The sequence below is a fragment of the Panthera onca genome, chromosome B1 (assembly GCF_046562875.1).
Source record: "Panthera onca isolate mPanOnc1 chromosome B1, mPanOnc1 haplotype 2, whole genome shotgun sequence".
Classification (NCBI taxonomy): Eukaryota; Metazoa; Chordata; class Mammalia; order Carnivora; family Felidae; genus Panthera; species Panthera onca.
Genome location: NC_138342.1, coordinates 9,373,357 through 9,394,263, shown reverse-complemented (window position 1 = coordinate 9,394,263; position 20,907 = coordinate 9,373,357). Strand labels below are relative to the sequence as shown.

General features: G+C 40.9%; 1 protein-coding gene across 2 annotated transcripts in view; it reads left to right on the top strand.

Annotated features, from left to right (window-relative positions):
• LOC144616201 (uncharacterized) overlaps positions 1 to 18,932 on the top strand; it is an 85,507-nt gene extending 66,575 nt beyond the window's left edge. Inside the window, exons 3-4 of one of the 2 annotated variants that reach the window (XM_078446257.2) lie at positions 2,323 to 2,403; positions 17,007 to 18,932. In XM_078446257.2, the coding sequence (XP_078302383.1) occupies positions 2,323 to 2,403; positions 17,007 to 17,020 (95 nt within the window). In that variant the 3' untranslated portion in view covers positions 17,021 to 18,932. Of the gene's footprint in view, positions 1 to 2,322; positions 2,404 to 8,241; positions 9,759 to 17,006 lie in introns of those variants that run through there. The other variant, XM_078446258.1, reaches the window with a different exon arrangement.
• The last annotated feature ends 1,975 nt before the right edge of the window (positions 18,933 to 20,907 follow it).

Genomic DNA, 20,907 nt, shown 5'->3' with positions numbered 1-20,907 from the left:
TAAAAAATAATAAAACAAGTTAAAAAATAAATAAATAAAAGAAAGTGGTCTGCATGGAGAAAGTCCAGCTCTTGAAATCTCATTTATTCTCTGCACAAGTGTGACTTTCATCCAGCAAGTCTTTCTGTTTTTCTACCGAACCCACTATCTCCCTCCTTCAAAATCTACCTCTCTAGGACATCGCTTTATATTCTCCTTGTGCGTGTCTTATTTTCCCTGCAAGGGAATAAACTTCACTCATTTAATGTGCTTCCACAGGGGAGGGTTTACTTATATAGACCCATAGCCAATGAGTTAATGTGAGTGCAAGAATTGAATAAAAACAGTAAAAAGGTCACTTGTAGATATCTACCCGAAAGAAATATCCACACACTGATGTGTGCACCGGTCAATGTTCACAGGAACTTTATTTATAATAGCCCCAAAGTAGAAGTAGCTTAATGCCCATCAACTGGGGAATGGATACACAAAATGTGGCGTATCCGTGCAATGGAATAAGAAGGAATAACTACTGATGCTACATTGTAGATGAACTTCAAAATCATGATGCTAAGTGGAGGAAGTCAGACACAAGAGACCACACGCTATAGAATTCCATCGATATGAAGTGTCTAGAAAGGGAAATTTATAGAGACATAAAGTAGATTAATGGTTGCCTGGGGCGAGGGGTAGGGATGAGGGTTACCATGACTGGGCATGAAATATGTAAAATATGCCTTAATAAAGCTGTTAAAAATAACTAAAATATGATCCAAGATTACTAGAGCGTGGGGTACAGAGGAAGGCAGAGGAGAGAACCACTCTGCCCCTTTACCACATGCTCACATCATATAAAGATGCCAATATAGCATTCCGCCTTCTAGAGTTAAAAAAAAAAGTTATGGAACAGTCTGCCGATTCCTATAACCATCAGCAGTACCTGAAATCAGGTTGATCAGTTGTGAATCAATAGTCCTGTTGCATTTTTTTCTGTGGTGGGATAAAATTCATATTTTTTTAATATAAAAGATAGAGATGCCATGCCATGCATGCCCAAGTGAGTTGCGGTATCCCCTCTATTGTGTTTTAAATGTATTCGTTTTTACCCAAATGTATGAGTAGAAGAACAATCAACGAGTTCCAATAACACTTTACACAAGAGAGATTAATTCTACCAATGAGAAGGGCCGCTGGAGAAAATGGTATTGGAGCTGGCATTTTTGCTCTAAATTTATTCTGCGAATGTTTTCATAGAGAAGACTGTATGCAGCCTGCCCTCTCTAGAAATAGCTCATTAAGTCTTTTGCATAATGGATGGTGAACTAGTTTGCAAAGGAAAACATAATTAGTCACGCAATTGAATCTTTCAACCTGAATGACAGGACCATTTCCTAAAAAACAAGGCCATTTAAAATAGCATTAGGTGTGCCCTTTCCTAGCGGAAAGGAGCCTGGATCCTTTTACTGTAGTGTATTTCAACCATCCAAGGCAACGTTCTATTAGACTCCAAGAATTGCCCCCAAAATCTACAAACTGTATCACGTTAGGTTTTGAGCTATTTAGAAAGGAAATGCTTGCCGCCAACTGGAAGACACTATTCACTACTATCAGGTAGAAACACTTATTATTCTTGGGACTATCAGCGGGGATCTTTGCCATGTTTTACCAGCCGACTTTTCTATGACATGAAGGGAAGCTCTGGGGAAGTGCCCAAGTCTCTGGCACACTTTGCCCCAGCCACTTTCATTTTCAATATTGGGTGAAAGTCTGTTATGAATGTTTTCTGGCCAAGACAGGATTTCAGCGTTTTTTTTTTCCCTGCAAAAATGTCTTGTGGTATTTTGAGATCAACTACGTCAAATTTCATTTAGAACAATCTTTTGGACAATCGGAAATTTACAAGCTACATGTCTATTTCTACCTGGTGACTGGGTTGGGACATGTGACATATTAATTACGAAATAGCTAGAACGCAGCCAATATCAAAGAGGTTTGAAAGTCGTGGAGGGTGGGACCTGTAAGGGTTTTAGAGATCGAACTCCTTCATTCTGAGAAGAGGAATTTGAGGCATGGGGACATCGATTGCTTTCCTTAGCAGCAAAGCCAGGACTAAATTGACATCGTCTGGACTTTCCGTCCACTGCTTTTCCCACTACAGCAAGCACCCTGCAGGCCAACTCTACCCGGCTCTTCCTAGTACATTTCCTCCAGGAGATGGGACACTGCCTGCTAATAAAATCTATATGCTCTTTTGTCCTTTCTGGAAAGCTCTCACGTGTAATTTATTGGTAGCATCTCTGAAGAACAGAATTAATGTTTTTATTTGGCTGTCGTTCCTGATAGTGGAGGAGCCAGAAGGCTGCGGCAAACGAAGGCATTTGCATGGTCTCAAAATGTCAGCATGGTATGGAAGTTCTCTCCAAGGTGAGTCAGGTCAAACCCTTCGTTTCTTTTTTCAAAAGGTAAAACATAGGTTATTAATGGATCCCATGAAAACTTCTAAGCCATAAAATTAGCCACAAGTTTGGGAACAGGATCTTTGCTCTTAAAACCACCCTAAATTGCTTCTTTCCGGGTATGTTTACTCAATATCAACATAGGGTTCACGGAGAGATTTGGGGAATCGGGGGGTAGTCCTACGGTGGCACATACACCTCTCGAGAGCAGGACAAAGCAGTCACCCATTCACTCACTCTTCTATTTATTCAGTGAAGATGTACTTAATGATGGCTATCAGTCAGATATAGTGTTAGGGTTGAGTCAGAAACACTTAAGGTAACCATTTTGTCCCTTGCCAAACCAGGTTGTTGTAAGGAGTCGTGGGGACTATTTATTGTCGCTGCAAATCTCAGTGATGGTTCTTTGGAGGCAGCATGTAGCTCATCCATGAATAAAGAATGCTTAATGGGGGCGCCTGGGTGGCTCCGTCGGTTAAGCGTCCGACTTCGGCTCAGGTCATGATCTCACGGTTCGTGAGTTCGAGCCCCGCATCGGGCTCTGTGCTGATACCTTGGAGCCTGGAGCCTGCTTCAGATTCTGTGACTCCCTCTCTCTCTGCCCCTGCCCCACTCGTACTCTGTCTCTGTGTCTCTCAAAAATAAATAAAACGTTAAAAAGAATTAAAAAAAAAAAAAGAATGCTAATGCTTTTAAAGGAAAACTTAGAGAAATTGCCCAAATGATGCTTGTTTTTGTTTTTGCTTTACAAAAGCTCCCAGTGCTGGCTAAGTTCCCACCGAAGCGTCTGTGTCAACAGTATTTTTTATTGCAGGTTTTATTGACTGAGCAACAGAGCGGAAATGGGAGCAGGTATCTGAGAGAGGGGCCTGGAGGGAGTGGTCTTCCGGAGCACTACTGACTGGGAGCATATTGATGACCGAGGCCAAGGCTTCCATCCCGAGTCCTCCTCACCTAGAGTGCTAGGCACTCCCCAAGTGGTCGTGGCATTGAGCAGAATTTAGGGAAGCGAAGATGGTTTCTGCAAGAATTCCTGGATGTTGGTGCTCAGTATTCCTGGATGTTGGTGCTCAGTAGAATTACCTGGGACTGAGCAAGGCAGGGATTGGCATGGAGTCAACCGTCTGGGGGAAAGAGAACTTGCATAGATTTCTCAAAGCGTAGCAGAGATTTCTCTCTACGGAGTTGTAAATTGTAATTGTTTGAAGAGATTTCGCTTCCGTTTTCCACCTTTAAAATTGCTTGTCATTTTCTACTGTCGCCAGAGCAAAGCCTGAGAACAAATTAAGGGTCACCGTGTAATATTTCGGCTTCATTGCATGGGTACTGTGATAGAGTCTAGGGACATAATGGAGAGAGAAAGCAAACCTGGTCTCTACCTACTCAGTTCTTACCTCATGGAGTTTGGTGGAAGAAATTCATCTTATTCAGAGAGTCACATGGTGGAGTACCATAACTGTGTTGCGTTCCGTCAGCTGAGCTCGGGTCGCTTTGGTTTTCTGAAAGATACAAGATGCTGTAGACGATGATGAGGGGTTTGGCTTGGTCATGGGGGTGACAGGTGTTTCCCCTGAGGGTGAGATTCCTCAGTGGAGAAGTAGGAGTTAAGATTGTTGGCAAACATCTCGTGACTGAGTAGGTCCTCTTGAGCATGGAGGAGAGGGTGAAGGGAGACAAAGGCCAGAGTATTATAGGACTTCCGTTTTATTTAAAGAAGTACATGCAAAACGTTGGAGGGTTTTAGCCAAGACTGGAATATTTGAAGTTGACCACTTCCTGAAGAATGGACTGTGGGTTCAGCAGTGGATGGTGATAGATCAGTTACAACCTTTTTGTAGCTCGGGCTTATGGTTGATACATATGGAGACATGTGGGTAAAAAACAGAACTATTTAGGAGTGATTATGATAAGGGCAAGAAATAGTGGGCTATGAAGGGTGTTGGAGAAGGAAAGACCTAAGGTAAATGCTAACTTTCTGGCTTGCATGAGTAAGCGCGTTCGGGCATTGCTCATTGCAGCAGTGCATATTGGCAAATGCCCGGGTTTAGGGCAAAGAGTCTAAGTTTGCTTTGGACATACTGAGTTGCAGTAGCTTTGAGATATCTAAGAAGTGGTGGCAATTAGGTAGTCAGATATTAGGCATTCCAGATATAGATCGGCTCTCTTCCAAAAGTGATAGTTCCATCACATGATACTGATGGCCCCTGATATTTATGTCTTACGTCATTTGCCCTGAGAGGGCAAATAACTTGCCCTAGGGAGGCTAATCTTGCTGGTCCTGGTACCAAGACCCAAAGTCCCAGGGAAGTTCTCTCACAGGTAGCCAACTTAGGCAATATAGTTGTAGCAGAGAGTAGGTGTAGAGAAGGTCATGGACTATCTGGTAGTTTCTATGAGAGTGATAGGCTTTTGGAAGGAGTAATTACCAAGAGGAGAGAAAGGAAGAGGACAGATCATAACTTACAGCTCTTCTCTAATTGTGCCAGGGTCATTCGATGCATAAAACTAACTTTGTGGTAGATCTATATTTCCAGTATTTTGTGTTTTCTCCGGAGCTCTTGGATGTGGGACCATGGAGGGCTCAAAAACAATGAAGTCAGGCTAGGAAGATGCACAAAGGAAGGCTGTGTTAGGAGTATTAGATTGCACTGTGTTATCATTATATATTTGTGTGCCTGTCTCCTTTAACAGACTACAAAATTCCTGAAGCTTGGGATCATTTCTTGTTTATCCCTGTGTTTCCAGTGACTAGAAAAATATCTGTTCAAACATTTTTGATGAGTTAGTTATTGAATGAACAGCTTAATAAAAGCACGTATAAACAGTTGAGGGTAATATGACTTTGAACTAGCTCCTTAACCTTCCTAGACTTTAGTTGTACATCTGGATAAAGCACTTCTTATTCTGCTCTGCATGTGATAGTTTTACAATTCCATTATGTTAAAACATTTTTTTTTTCTGGATTTTCAAACTTCTGATGATCTGTACAGGGGTTGTGCAAGTAGCTGATTATTTTCAAATTCTGGGTTGTTTTCTACTCTCCAACCTATTGAAACCTGAGGTGGAGGAAAAAAGCACATGAGCTTTGTATCAAATGCATATGAATTCAAATTCTAGCTTCTCTAGTCACTGGCTTTGTCCCTTTGGGTAGTTCATTTAACATTCATTTAGGTTTTTTTTTTTTTTAATTTCTAAAATAATAATGATAATGTCTGAGTTGCAAGGTAAAAAGAATGGACTTATCGGTGGCTCAGTCAGTTGAGCGTCCAACTTCAGCTCAGGTCATGTTCTCACAGCTCGTGAGTTCGAGCCCCGCGTCGGGCTCTGTGTTGACAGCTCCGAGCCTGGAGCCTGCTTCTGCTTCTGTGTCTCCCTCTCTCTCTGCCCCTACCCCACTCGCATTCTGTCTCTGTCTCTCTCAAAAATAAATAAACTTTAAAAAAATTTATAAAAAAAGAATGGACTTGTAAACATTAAAGCATAGGAGTTCCCAGGACAGGATAGTTATTATTTTTCTCATCTTCGTGGCTTAGTGTGGGTAGGCATTGATTGAGTTTGAGCTGCGGTAATAAAACATTTGTCACTTTTTTTTAGCTGACCACATTTTACCCTCTTATCTGCTTTATGTGGTTTGGGATAGTTTAATTCAATTGGTCTTAAAATTTCTACAGAACATCAGTATTCCACAAGCTAGATTAATAATGCCAAGTTTTACAGATCTTCCCCAATTATCAGGAAAAGAATCAAGATGTATTTTTTTTTAATTCCAAGTATGTATTTTAAATTTTTCTTCATTTTTTTTTTTTTTTGGCCTTCTGCTTGTTAAAACAACCTATCAAAGTTAACCCAAAATCCTTTTTTCATGAATTTATGACTCCTTCAAAAAGACATTTCTGGGTACGTACAACATAAGAAGCACTGTCTTATGTTACTGTAGATGGAAATTTACATCAGAGTTGGGTCCTTTCCTTCTGGATTTGACAGTTAAGTGTGTGGAGGAGGAGTGGGTAGAGAATTTTTTGAAGTGACAGGGACACTTGTGCTGAGTTTGAAATGTGAAATGTAAGTTTGTTGGATGAAGAGGTGGGTGCCAGGAGTGCCACAGAGAGCAGGTGAGGGGGAGGGGGACGATTCTCTGGAGTAACTGTGGTAGTTTTGGTTGTAAACATGTAGCCGTTTGTTGACAATAAAATCATGGTATTACCAGATTTCAGGACAGATGAAATAGACAAAGGCATTTAAAGGAGCCCTAGGAGAGCGACCAAGGGAGAAGCGCAGGTTAATCGTAGCATTCCTGGCTGAGTTTCCAAGAATCTCATTTGTGAAGTGTCGAATACTCTGGCATCCTCTTTCAAAGTGGCATTTTTTCGCAGTATCAGAGGGCTTCCAGATGTCATCTTGTTGTATTATCCTTGTCAGTCTGTGTGCCTTTTTTTGTTATGGTGAGCACGTATAAGTTAATACCAAGATGTCTGTGATCACCGCTTTCTTTTAATAATTCAAAAGAAGATAAAACATGTGGAAACCCATCATAACAGCAGAGTGCCGAAATGGGATGCAAAACACAAAAGGGGAGCTAGATTAGAATGCATTCCAGGAAAGGGTATAAACATGACACTTACAGTGAAAATATTCATTGATAGTCACTCTGTCAGGCCTTGTATCATTGGTGTCTCACCGTAGCTCCATTGATGAGTACCAGTACTCTGTTCCTTTGACAGATGAGAAGTCGAAGCAGAGAGGTTAAGTGATTTACCCTAGGTAGCACAGCTAGTAAGTGGTGGATTTGAACCCAGGCAGCCAGGCTCCAGAGCCAATGCTCTTAATCCCTATTTCTGTACAGTCTCCTTTTATTTGAGGGTAATACTAATTTCCTCTCTCACAGAATGAGTCTTTATTAACTAATTGATTCACTTGGTCATTGTCTCCACTTTCCCTGAACACTGTTCCTGGGTCAGTCCCTGAGCTATATGCTGGAGTGGCAATCAAGGATGAGATATGCTCTCTGCTCTCAGGAAGCTCGTTCTGGTTGAGGAGTGTTCACAAGACAGTTTTTACCTGTGTTAGGTTACTTGAGCTGCACAGATGGTCAGAAGGGTGGTATCTATTTCCATTTTGCAGGGCAGGAAAAGCTAAAGAGGAGAAAGGCCATGTGGCTTCCTTGGAACAGTCTCGAGCAGGTAGTAAGTGCCAGGGTTTGGTCCAAACCCTGGTTTTCTAACCAGAAACCAATGTGCTTGGGTAACTCCAACAAATAATTGTACTTGGTGTGAATTGTCAGGTGATCCTGAGTAAGTCCCTTGCCCTTTTGGGATCTGTGCTCCCATCTATAAAATGAGAGGCGTAAAAACATGATTTAAGGTCCGTTTCTGTTCTGATATGTTATGAGTACGGTCACAGAACAATTAATTATTTAAATAGGAATACTGACAATTTAATTTTGAAATGTGACATTAGTTGATCCATTCGGTGCCCTTGAGTGAAAATCAATAGGCGTATCTACAGTGAGAGACAAGAAGAGAGAAATGAATAAGTCTGGTTACGGGGATTAGGGGTTACGAGTCTCATGGGACTAGGAAACGCAAACTAACTATACTTGGGGTGCAGGTTTGAGGCTCTATTTTGAGTATCCCTAGAAACCAAAATCCTAGCAAAGAGCGAGTGAACTGCTAGGTAGGTTAGCCAGGAGGAGGGACCCTCATGTCTTTTAGTGGAAGAAATGTTCTTCCCAAGGAAAATTTTGGCTTGGGGGCCTGGCCTTGACAATTAGTGTCTAATGAAGTCCTGCTTATCTGTTTTCTCCTAGCCTGTGTCTGAGTCCTAGGGAGGTGGGAGCTGCAAGGAAGAAACTAAAGGAGCATCCTTTTTATCCTTCTGCAAAGAGAACTCTGACATTGAGAAGCAAAGTAACTCTGGTTTAGAAGCGGCGGTCAGAAGGCAACATAAATGGGGGGAATGTTCTGTGTTGTTCACATCAGCATAGGAGATATTTTAGTAGGGCCTAAGAATGGCATCCAAAGAGATATGTCCAAGTCCCAGTGCCTGGAATCTGTGAATATTACCTTATTTGGAAAAAAAAAAGATTTTTGCAGATGTAACTACGTTAAGGATCTTGAGATGAAGACATCCTCCTGGCTTATCTGGATGAGCCCTAAATCCAATGGAAAGTATCCTTATAAGAAGAGAAGCCACACACTGAGGAGAAGGTGATGTGGGCATGAAACAGAGATATAAGGCAAGGAAGCCAAGGAATACCAGCAGCCACCAGAAGCTGGAAGAGGCAGGGAAGGAAGTACGGCCTGCCAACACCTTGACTTTGAACTTACCTTCGACAGCTGTAAGATAATAAATTCCTGTTCTGTTAAGCCACCCACTCCATAGTAGTTCTTCATGGCAACTACAGGAAGCCAATTTAGACACTGAAGCCTTGGGACAATGGGGTGCCCAGCAGACGTGGTAGGACCCAGGAGAAGTGACCCCCATTGGAGGATGCTATGGTCACCAAAATGATGGTGGATTTCACATGGTAACTGAAAATAGGAAACATTCCTTGGAAGCCCAAGCATGACTGAATGACAGAACTTAATTTTGTTTTTATTTTTATTTTTTTAAAGGAGGACTAGCCATGTGACCCTAATTATACACAGCATCTGGTAAAAGCTGAGAAATAAATGGGTGATTTTTCTAGAACACAAAGCAAGGCAAACTCTGAACTGAGATCTAATAGAAGGGCACGGGATCATACAAACGATTGCAGCGAATGACCACCACATACTTAATATGATATCTGATCGCTCACTGGCACAAAATTCTATGATTGGGTTCTATCTACTTCATCTTCTACTATGACGCCTGGTACGTGTTTTCCAGGGTCTCTGAAGCTGGGAAGAGATGTGGAGGAGATACACTGACTCTCAACTTCCTTTAACTGAAAATAATACACATCGCTTTCGATTCTGGTCTATTGGCCAGAACCAGTCCAGTGGGCCCAAACTAACTACAAAGGAAGTTGAGAAATATACACAGTTGGAGAAACCATGTGAAAAAAATTCGGTAGCGTTAATGGTCTTTGCGATGTACAAGAATGAATTGTTAGCCTTGATTAATTTAATTTCCCACTAAAAGATCTGGGCTCTTGGGCACACAATGACCTTAATCGGTGATTGCTTTTTGACTTAACTGATTCAATTATAGACTTTACCTCATAGTAAAGTGGAAGCCATGGTTTCTCTGTGTTTCATAAGATAAAATTCTGATATAAAGCATCTATGTTTCTTAAATTCTATTGTAATTAAGCAAGAAAGATAATCAGGGAAACTTCTGATTCAAAAAATAAAATGAGAACAATTCCAAGAGTCTCAATAAATTTTTAGACATTATAGAGTTTGTAGTTAGGGTATCCCTTTGGCAGTCTTGACCATGTTTCACAGATGAGGCAATTTTAAAAGAAAGCATTATGGAGGCTTTTAAGAACAGCAGTGCTAGAAAAAAAATGTATATATATGGCTTGTTCCTTAATTGCAGCCCATTCCACACAAAGCCTAAGGGTTGGTTCTGTGGAAATCGAGAAATGTAGGTTTTGTGTCTATTATAAAGAAAAAGGAGGAAGAAATTGCCAATCCTGTGTCACCTGTTGTCAGACAGGACTATTGCTAGAGACATGTGTTCTGCTTTTAATTATCTCATTGTGTGATCAAACCAAACCCTCTGAGTGGGGGTCATTCTCTCTAGTTACAGCGAAGAAACTGAGGCACAGAGGTTTTAAATGACCAATGTTGCACAGCTAGCAAGCAGAAGAGTGAGCCATCCAGCTGGGTCTCTCTCTGTCTGATTCTCTCCTTCCTTCCTCCCATAGCACATTATCTCCCTTGTTAGAAAACCAATGCCTTGGGCTTCATTGGCAGTGGGTGCTGTTGAGAGAGCAGGGTTGCTATTGTTCAAGCTCTCCCAACTGCAAAAATGGAACTCAGATCATGAGCTTCAGAAAAATCTATCCCCCTTTGGAGGGTCTTTTACAAATAAGCTATTTGTTTTTGTCAAAGACAGGTTTTGGTTTCATGGGATACGACTTTGTTTTCAACGACTCATTAAAGAAAGCTGACTTACTGCCCTGTTTTCTAAATCTAGTCACAGACCACAATCATTTGCAGGAAATGGAATGTTTACTCGAGTTTATTATACAAGGCTCTGGATATGAGCTGTGGGATTTTTACACCTCATAGCAACGGTATTACAATTTATTTACAACTTCATGTTGGCAGCTGCACAAACTCTTATGAAAAAGGACAATCACACCTTGGGGACCAGTAATTATAGGCAAAGGTATAAATTGGGCAAAGCAGTGTAAGCATTTGGCACTTAAGTTGAAGAGAATAGAAATGGCTCTGGCAATCGGACAGAAAGCCAGTCTCTTGTTCGTTATGAGGCCATGAACTAATTAAACTGAACTTGTCAGAATAGACGGATGAATACATTGAACTGGATTTTGGCACTGACTGGTCCCACGCTCATGAAAACCAAGTTGTTTTAGTGATGTCATCATTTGGAACTTCTAACTATGATATCACTTTTGACAGAATTAATGTGGAATTAATACCATATGTACAAGCATTAATAGGTATTGACTTTGAACGCTCGGTGATCACTTGGGGTTGGTGTCCAAAGGAAAAGTATGAGATAGGTTTTCCTAACATCTCCAGTTATCAAATAGCAAACCCAGTTTAGACAAGGATCTCAACACATTTATCAGAATTCCTCCAAGACAAATCCATATATGTATTTCTAAGAAATATTTGCATAGGGACATGCTTTAAAATATGTTTTATGTGTAATAATATTGAATTAGGGGATGAGTGGGTTTAAAATGAAATTCACAGTTAACTTAGAAGAAATTGCACAGAGTTCTTTTTTTTTTTAAGGAAACTTTGCATTTTAGTTAGAATTAAACCCAAGACATGAGATGTTCTTACTAATGAAACTAGTGATTATGGTTTCTAACTTTCCAGAATAAAGGAGCTCTCTTCCTTTTCTCACTCGTGCAAATACTGTCTGGGTGAAACTGATCCTGTTTATGTCCTTTGCAACAAGTTCTTCTGAATCTTGGGGGTTAGGTGGGTGTAATAGTTTTTATTCATTAAGCAAATACTTTTGTTTAGTTTATTTATTTATTTTGAGAGAGAGAGAGAGAGGCAGAGAGACAGAGAGAGACTCACAAGCAGGCTCCATGCTGTCGGTACAGAGCCTGACACAAGGCTTGCTCCCACAGACCCTGAGATCATGACCTGAGCTGCAATCAAGAGTTGGATGTTCAAACAACTGGGCCACCCAGGCACCCCAAGCAAAATGTATTTAATACCTTCTATGTTCTGGGCATTTTTTTTTTGTATCTCTGTAGATTCCTTACAATTAATTCCTTGCATTTGCATAGAAATAAAAATCTAGAAAGTGTTATTTCAGCCACGTAACGCAACAATCAGTGTGTATATGAGTCAACAGCTAAGTGAAGGACATAAACTCAAGACAGTGCCCTGAATAAATAAGGAAGCTGGGGTTAAGCCAAGTGCTATTTGGAATAGTGTAATACAACTTATATAGTAGAATTCTCTGTGGGATACGTTTTATAGTTTATCTTAACAATCTTCACTGTAGTCCACCTTCCAGTTAAAGAGACTGAGGGTCTTGCTCAAGGTAACTGACAATTAAACTCACATGTGTCCTATTCCAAAGGCCATGCTTTTTCTGATACATACTCTGACCACCTAGTACTTTGCCTGGTTACAGGTAAGAAGCAGATACATCAGATGTGGAAGAAGCAGGTTAAGCTTGTGTTCATGGTAGGAAGACAACATGGTACCTATGGCTCCAGGCTTGGCCTGGGCATATGCCCATTTGCCTCACTTTAGCAAATCTCACAGCCTCTTTGTGTATGTTCCCCCCTTGGGGATGGCAAGATTCGCTCATAGGGGTTTCTGTGAAAACCTAAGCCAATACCAGTAAGTGCAAAAAGTACTGTTTAAATGTTTGCTATTATTATTTAAGATTGGGATGTTTCTCGAGGGGGTAAGTCAACAGTCTTTCTGGATGTGAGTTATTTTGTAAAACATACTCGATTTCTGAGAAGGTTTAGCTGTCCAGTGCAAATACAACAAGGGACATCTTGTTGTTACGTAAAGATTAGAAAGAAAGTGGATAATGGAGCTCACATAGCCTAGCAGCCTGTCCCACCAACTTTACCAATCACCAGCTGTGATGCCTTGGGCAAGACAATCAAACTTTCTAAGTGTAAGTTTCCGAAAAACCAACAATGCCTCTCTTTGTGGGTTGCTGTGTTGGTTTCCTAGGGCGGCCATAATAAAGTACCGCGAGCTGGTTGGGTTAGACAACAGAAATTTATTGTCTCATGGTTCTGGAAGCTTCAAGTCTAAGATCAAGGTATTGGCTGGGTTGCTTCCTTCTGACAGCTTTAAGGAAAAATCTGTTCCATGCCTCTCTTCTAGCTTCTGGGGGTTTGCTGGCAATCCTTGGTATTCCTTGGCATATAGAAGCATCAGTCTAATCTCTGCCTTCATGTTCACATGATGTTCTGTGTGTGTGTATGTCTCTGTCCAAATTTCCTCTTTTTAAAAGGACATAAGTCATATTGGATTAGGGCCCACCTTAATGACCTCATCTTAGCTAATTATATCTGCAAGGGCCTTACACCCCAATGAAATCACATTCGGAGGAGCTGAGGGTTAGGGCTTCAATATATGAATCTGGGGGGTGGTGGATAATTCAACCCATAACCGTTGTTTTGTGGATAATAAAAAGAGATAATTCACATAAAATACCTAGTACATTTGACTCATGATTGGTACTCTGTGTTAATAGAGCTTCACTCCTGTTGGTTATGCTTTGGAGTTAGGGGCGAGAATTCAAAATGTGGAATTGATCTCTCTATGGCTCTGCACAGGAACTTTATCACAAGGACGAGAAGCTGTGATTGTAGTTATTAATTACTGTTTTCTCACAGTTCTCTTGGACTTTTTCCTTGGTTTGTGGGCTTTTGAGGGAAGTCCAGCTCTGCATACAGACCAGTATGTCCTGCCCAGCCACCTGCTTTGGATTCAAGGCAACTCCCAGGAGTTTTGTAACAGATGTGTAAAATGTTCCAGGCTACCTTTTCATCATTTATATTAACATTAAAAAAAAAAAAAACTTAGATGAAAGTTTGCCCTAATGCATTCTATGCAAAGAGCCCGCTAGTGTCTCATTAGAAAGAGCAGACTAAATTTTACAAAGAAATTAATGAATAGATATAACAGAGGTAACCATTTATCAGAACCTTAATTTCATGTAGGCGTACCAATATATTGAGCTACTTGCACCAGAACGCTGGAAAGTAGATATTATCATTTCTGTTTTGTAGATGAGGAAACCGAAGCTCAGATTTAAAACACCTTTAAAGGTCAAGAGCTGGCAACTACCCGAAGGCAACCTCACGGTCATTTGTGGCTGCTCAGTGTGTTCATTCCACGACCCAGCAGAGCATTGCTGGGTCTCTATGTTCTCACTGAAAAAAGAAAATGGAGACAAAAATATCATATGCACAGGTGGTTTATAAGGATTCGATGTGAGAATCTCGGATACAGGATTTATCTCATGCATGAAGCTCAAAACGTTTTGCTGAAGAAATAAGACAATGAACAAATGAATGAGTAAGAAAATTCACAGGAAGGCTGATGAGCTTAAAAGCAAGTATCAAGGAGTGTGATGGAGCATACATGCTAGAATTAATTTTCTTTAATATTTGAAGATATTTAAAACAATTATTTTAACGTTTATTTATTGTTGAGCGACAGAGAGAGACAGAGCATGAGCAGGGGAGGCGCAGAGAGAGGAGGAGACACAGAATTCGAATGAGCCCGACACGGGGCTCGAACCCACAAACCGCGAGATCATGACCTGAGCCGAAGTTGGACGCTTAACCGACTGAGCCACCCAGGTGCCCCTATATTTGAAGATATTTAAAAGGCAGAACCTATCACACACACACACAAAACCCTATTCTGATTTGGAGGCACTTATTGAGCATTCGCTGTGGGTGAGGCAATGTTGTAAATGTTATTTACTCCTCACAGTGACGCCATGAAGTAGAGGTCATGTCCACCACCATTTACAGATGCGGCACAGAGAAGTTAAGCAATTTGCCTGAGGTTGCCCACGCTTTGTGTACCTCACAAAGCCAGACTTCAAACTCAGACTTCAAAATCTCCACGACGCTGGAGATTTTCCCGTAAATCACTTCTCTCTCTCTCATAGACACATATTTTCATGGCTTCATATAACTTTACTCAACTGATTCTCTTTAAAAAATCGCTCCAAAGACGGCTCCCACACTCACCATGTTCACCGTCTCCCTTGTGGAAGATCCACACCCCTAAGAACAAGAGATCAAGCTTACCCTGTTGGATTTGCTTCTTACCAGTTGGTGTACCATTGAACAAGATGTTTAGACTCCCTGGACCTCAGCTTCTGTTTCTATAAAATGGAGATTATGATCTACCTTACAGGCTGGAGTGAGGATTAAATGAGTTAATTTCTGTTAAGTGCTTAGAACAGTTCCTGGCACACGGTAGGTCCTCCAGAGATGTTACCCACCATATGGTAATTATGAACGTTGTTCTGCAGGGGGAAATTAAAGCTACATTGGGACACTAGATAAAGACCCCTAGCCTCATTTTCTGTTATAAGACTCAGGATCTCTAATAATATCCAAATATTTCAGCACCGGGACCGCCAGCTTGACTCAGTCTTAGAAACTGGTAGCCTGAAAAATAGTTTTTTATAAAGACACAAAGCTGGAGACTTCCCTGTAAATCACTTATCTCTCTCATAGAAACACATTTTCATTGCTTCATATAGTTTCACCTGATTCTCTTTTAAACAAGTTTTAACTGGTTTTATAATCGTAAGCATATATTAACATTTACTGCATTCCAGGCACTGTCCTAAGCACTTTGCGTGTATCATCATCTTACATGATTCTTTTTTTTAAATGTTATTTAATTCTTAAAACAAGTCTGTGAAATAATATTCTTATATTCTCCATTGAATGGATAAAGAAACTAAGGCACAGAAGGGTTAAAAACTTGCCAAAGCCACTTTGCTGGTAAATGATAGAGCTCAGGTTTGATCCTTAGAGGTCTAACCCAAGGATCCACTAATAGAACCACTGTAATCAAGTACTTCTGTGGTACTAATATTCTTAACTGTCTAAATGAGAATAGCAAATGTATTTCTCTCGTTTAATCAAACCCAAGTTAATTCAAGTTTCTATGCTTGGGTAATTCAAGTTTATAATATCAATGGACTGGACATGATACCCTCAAAGCATCTGATATTAAAAGACCCCACAATTTATGAAGGTCTTATTGGGGAGGGAGAGAGAGAGAGGGATAGAGAGAGAGAGAGAGAGAGAGAGAGGAGAATGACAGAGAAGCAGAGAATGAGAGTGAGCTTGAGAGCGATTTTGAAGCGACTAGGCTGCTAGCTTTTAACGTTTAGGATGGGGCCATAGCCAAAGAAAGCTAGTTGCCTCAGGAAGTTGGAAAAGGCAAAGAAATAGATTATTTTGTGGAGCTTCCGGAAGGTGTGCAGTCCTGTTGACCCGTTTTGGATTTCAGTAAAATTTTTGAAAATGGTGTTGTTTTAAGCTCCTAAATTTGTAGTAATTTGTTATAGCAGCAAGAGGAAGCTAGTATACTCTGATATGGTACCATCAGTGGTTTGGGTTCTACCTGTACAGAGTCTCCTTCCACCCCCGCCCTCCCCTCCCCCCCCACCGCCCAAGGATTCTTCCCCTTGCTCAGAAATCAAGGAAAATTCTAACAGCAGTTCCACTCATAGGCCTAAGGGGAAAAGAAATGAAAACATATGTCCGCCCCAAAACTTGCACACAAATACCTATAACAGCATTATTCATAATAACCAAATTGTGGAAACAACCTAAACGTACATCAGTCGAATGAATGAACAAAATATGTTATCTATATATAATGAAACATTATTCGGCAATAAAAGGGAACAAAATACTGATAAAAGGCTAAAACACGGATGAATCTTGAAAACATGGCACTAAGTGAAAGAAACCAGCCCCAAGAGCCTACAGTCACATGCTTCTATTTATATGAAGTGTTCAGAAGAGGCAAATAAATCTGCGGAGGCAAAAAAGCATTCTAGTGGCTTCCAGGGGCTAGCAGTATGGGGTGAGAGGTGGCAAGTGACCGCTAAGGAGTATGGAGCTTCTTCGTGGGGTGATAAATGTGTCCCAAACTTAGACTCCGGTCATGGACTACATATACTAAAAGTCATCGGTGTGCACGCTTCAAAAGGGTGAATGTTTTCTAGCCGTGAATACCATCTCAATGAAGATGTGAAGAAGAAAGATAGAGAAGGCAGGTACCCACACCGTAAACAGCAGACGCTCGTTGGATTGTTGTATTACTGAGGGTTCTTCAAGACAAATAGAACCCGCAGGATATACGCGTCTCCTAAATACTTAACAAATGTTTATTCCTTCCCCTTGCACAGAGCAAAGCGATTGAAGCAAGCGATTTCCTGAAACACGTGACCTCGGAGAGCCCAGTGCTGTAGTTAAGAAACGACCATCCATGTTACAGAAACACCATTCCTGGTCGTTCTGACGTCAGTCGTACGATGAAGTGCCAGTTGCGGTGTGGAAAGATGATGCCTTGTTCAAATTAGGATAACCTCCAGCTAGGTCTAGCATCCATGCAATTCATGTAATCCAAGATTTTACTCACCTGAGGGAACAGACTATTTTTGCTGGCCCCAGTTCACTTTCTTTCACACGTTTTACAATGTGTGGTATTTTAATCAATGTCAACCTGCAACTTTCAGAGTCGAGGCTTTGGAAATGCCCGATGTCTTTTTTTTTTTTTTTTTTCGTTCCTTTTCCCTTGGCATCATTTGACTCTACACGAAGCTATATGCCCCTTTCTTCACTGTATGCCACACAGTAAATTAAGCATTAATTAAAGAGTCTCTTGAAGATCGAGACCTGCACTTCATGCATGCCCGTCCCAAGAAACAAGGAAGGAAATTCTGACACTTAAAACAAAAAGGCACCATGCAGGGATATGAAATTGACTATGAAAAGAACGGGGAGAATGATATAGTTCAGAGTGGTGTGACATAAGAACAGAGGAAATACGTGGCTGCCAGGGTTCAGTGGAGAGGGAGGGGGCATGGAGGGCACCTGCAACAACAGAACTTATCTGGGAGACCTTGGAGTTCCAGGCTTGTTTCGAGGCTTCTTGTCAACCAAGTCATTGATGGTTTTGATCTTAGATCACCCCCAGACCCTACTTCTCAAGTTCACCCTTTCTCAGAAGTGAACTTGATCCAGAGCTCTGCCCATCCCCAAGTCCTCTGGGACTAAGATTCGATTAGCAGGAATGCTTCTCCACCCCGTATGTATCCTTCCATGTGGGGAGCACCCTTGAGAGTAACACTTCTGGCCTCCCATGTTGCCTCACTCGGTGGTTCCTGAGGGCTCTTCTGATGACTGAATTACGAAGGAGAAACTAGACACTCATAACCCTGTTCCACTGTCTCCCCTCTCTCTCTTGGAAACCAGATTCCCACAGAGAGACCTCGTTCTTTCTGCTACGAGCAGGACAGTTTTTGTAGAGATTTGCCTCCTTTGTGGTCACCCAGCACAGCTTGTGGTGGCCTGCAGATGGCTGTGTAATTCTGGGGTTTATTGTGAGGAACTCCAAATATCTCCTGGACCTAGTCTTTACCAGTATAAAGTTAATATTTTATTTCCCACTTTCTAACATCTCTATTTTATGTACAATTGCTTCAGAACTAGAGTAGGAAAGAGACATCTTTCCTGGAGGGAAGAGCGAGAGGACATCATCCCCACTCCCCTCTTGTCTTTGACCTATTCTGGTCTCAGCATATTCATGCCTCATAGCGTCCTTTGTCCGCACACCGCTCTGCAAAATAGGATGATGTGCATGCTTTTGAAAGAAACGTCCGATCGGCCTGCCATCATGAAACTTTTGTTCATTTTCATTCATTTATGTATTTTAAAAATGAAGACTTAATGGGAAGACTTGTTCTTATAAATATTTAAATTTGGGAGATGCGTTCATTAATTCGGTTGGAGATTCTATGAACATGGATATTTATTACGCACCTGCAACTGCCACAAATTGAGAATGGATCGTTGTTCTGGCCCTCAAAGACCTGTTGTTCGATGGGGGCTACAGTCACCCAAAGACAGAGATTGTAAGCTCATTGAAAAACATTCTGTCAAAAATGGCTTGGTCGAGATGACACGATGAAGTGCTTTTGTTCCAAGCGAAACTATATTTGTCTAAAGATATATGTTATATTCCACCATAAATCAGAGCAGCCTAATTGTTGGATTGTCAAATATTATCAGAACTGGATGGCTGAAGTTTCTTCAAGGTAAATATTTTGTCTTAATGGTTTTTTTTTGAAGCTTATTTATTTATTTTGAGAGAGAGAGAGACAAAGAGACAGAGATAGAGAGAGAAGGGGGGAAGGGTCATAGAGAGAGGGAGAGAGAGAGAATACAAAACAGGCTTTGTGCTGTCAGCTCAGAGCCCAACGGGGGGCTCAATATAATAACTCTGAAATTAAGAGTCTGATGCTCAACTGACAGAGCCACACAGGCACCCCTATTTTTTTTGTATCCCCTCAGCTTAAAGGTATATCTGGCATATAGTGGGTATTCAATATATATAATATCAATATAATATTATATATTTTTAATATATATTTAATGTTTCATCTGTTCATCTTCCATCCATCCATCTATTCCACAAATATCTGAGCTTACCTTGAGAAGCACTAAGTATATAGCTACAAATAAGTGACAGAGTGTCTTGTCTGGTGGAATTTAGATTCTATCAATGCTAGAATTCTAGAAACAATTTTATGAAATGCATGCACATTTTAATGCACATCTGCTGAATGCTTGCTGTTATAAATCATATGCAATATGCCCACTGAATGTCCACCTCCCATAAGATATTTACATCCCCCCTTAAGAGCCCTTATTTTTATTTCAAATTTCTTTGACATAGAGTTTCCTATGCAAGGGGAAGAATAAAAGCAGTGTACTGAATGTTTTAGTTTCTAGTCCTGGGCCCTAACCAAGGGAACCCTAAGTTAAAATTTATTTGAAGAAGTTTCTGGAAGCATATTTAACATTTCTAAAAAGTAAATCGCAATAGCATAAATACAAGTAAATACATTTTATTTTATTGTTTATATTGTTTCAGAGTAAGAGCCAATAGTGATTATCATAAAAAAGCTGACTCCCTTCTACTCATCATGATTCAGTTCATCCAGAGTTGAATCTCTGGATGGTAATTGTCGGTGCAGGAGATTCACATCCCTGGACACTTCGCCGCCGTACGTGAGGCTTTTGCCTTCTGTAACAGCTTAGGCTGATGTGTTAGGACATATTTCTGCACGGGCTATGATGATTTCTATGATCCTCCCTCCATACTAAGCCTCACTAAGGAGCTTCCACACTTGTTACCGCCCCGCCCCCTCCACCAGCCCAGCCCTAGATACTGCTTTTTAGTCAAAGTCCTCCTACTGAGCCATTCCCAGGGTATAAGCCTTAGACCAACAGAGCTGGTTGAGATTATTTCTAGGATGCTTATCTTTTTGTCCCTCTGGGAATTACCAGGGGATGGACTCTTTTATTTTTATTTTCATTTTCATTTTCTTATTTATTTATTTAAAGTTTATTTATTTTGAGAGAGAGAGAGAGAGAGAGCACAAGCAGGAGAGGAACAGAGAGAGAGCAAGAGAGAGAGGGAGAGAGAATCCCAAGCAGGCTCTGCACTGTCAGCACAGAGCCCGATGGAGGGCTCAAACTCATGAATTGTGAGACCATGACCTCAGCCGAAATCAAGGGTCAGACACTTCAATGACTGAGCCCCCCAAGCGCCCTGGACACTTTTCTTTTAAATCCCCCAAACAAAATGGGTGGTGACAACCTATTTCTTCCAAATAATGTTTTCTTCTTAAATTCACCTTCTGAGAAAAGTCATGCTTAGAGACGTCAAGATGCATGAACCATTTTGACAGATGAGGTGATGGATAAAGCAGTGTCAAGGAGGGGACTGGGCCAGAGACAGTAGGGTTAGTGTTGGCTCAGTGTTGGACACACCATTAAGAGAGATGGGAGGAAAGAGAGAAGACAGATGAAAATAGAGAAATTGAGACAGAGAGGTGAGTTAGAGATGACGGTTTTTTTCTGTAGATTAAAGAAATTATGAAGCACTTAGGTTCAGAGTTGTGTCATCTGCTAAAATAACGCCGTGTAACAAATTTCCCCCAAACTCAGTGGTATATGACAACAAATATTTATTTCTAGCTTATCAGCAGGGATCAGATCTTTCAGGAAGGGCTTGGTAGG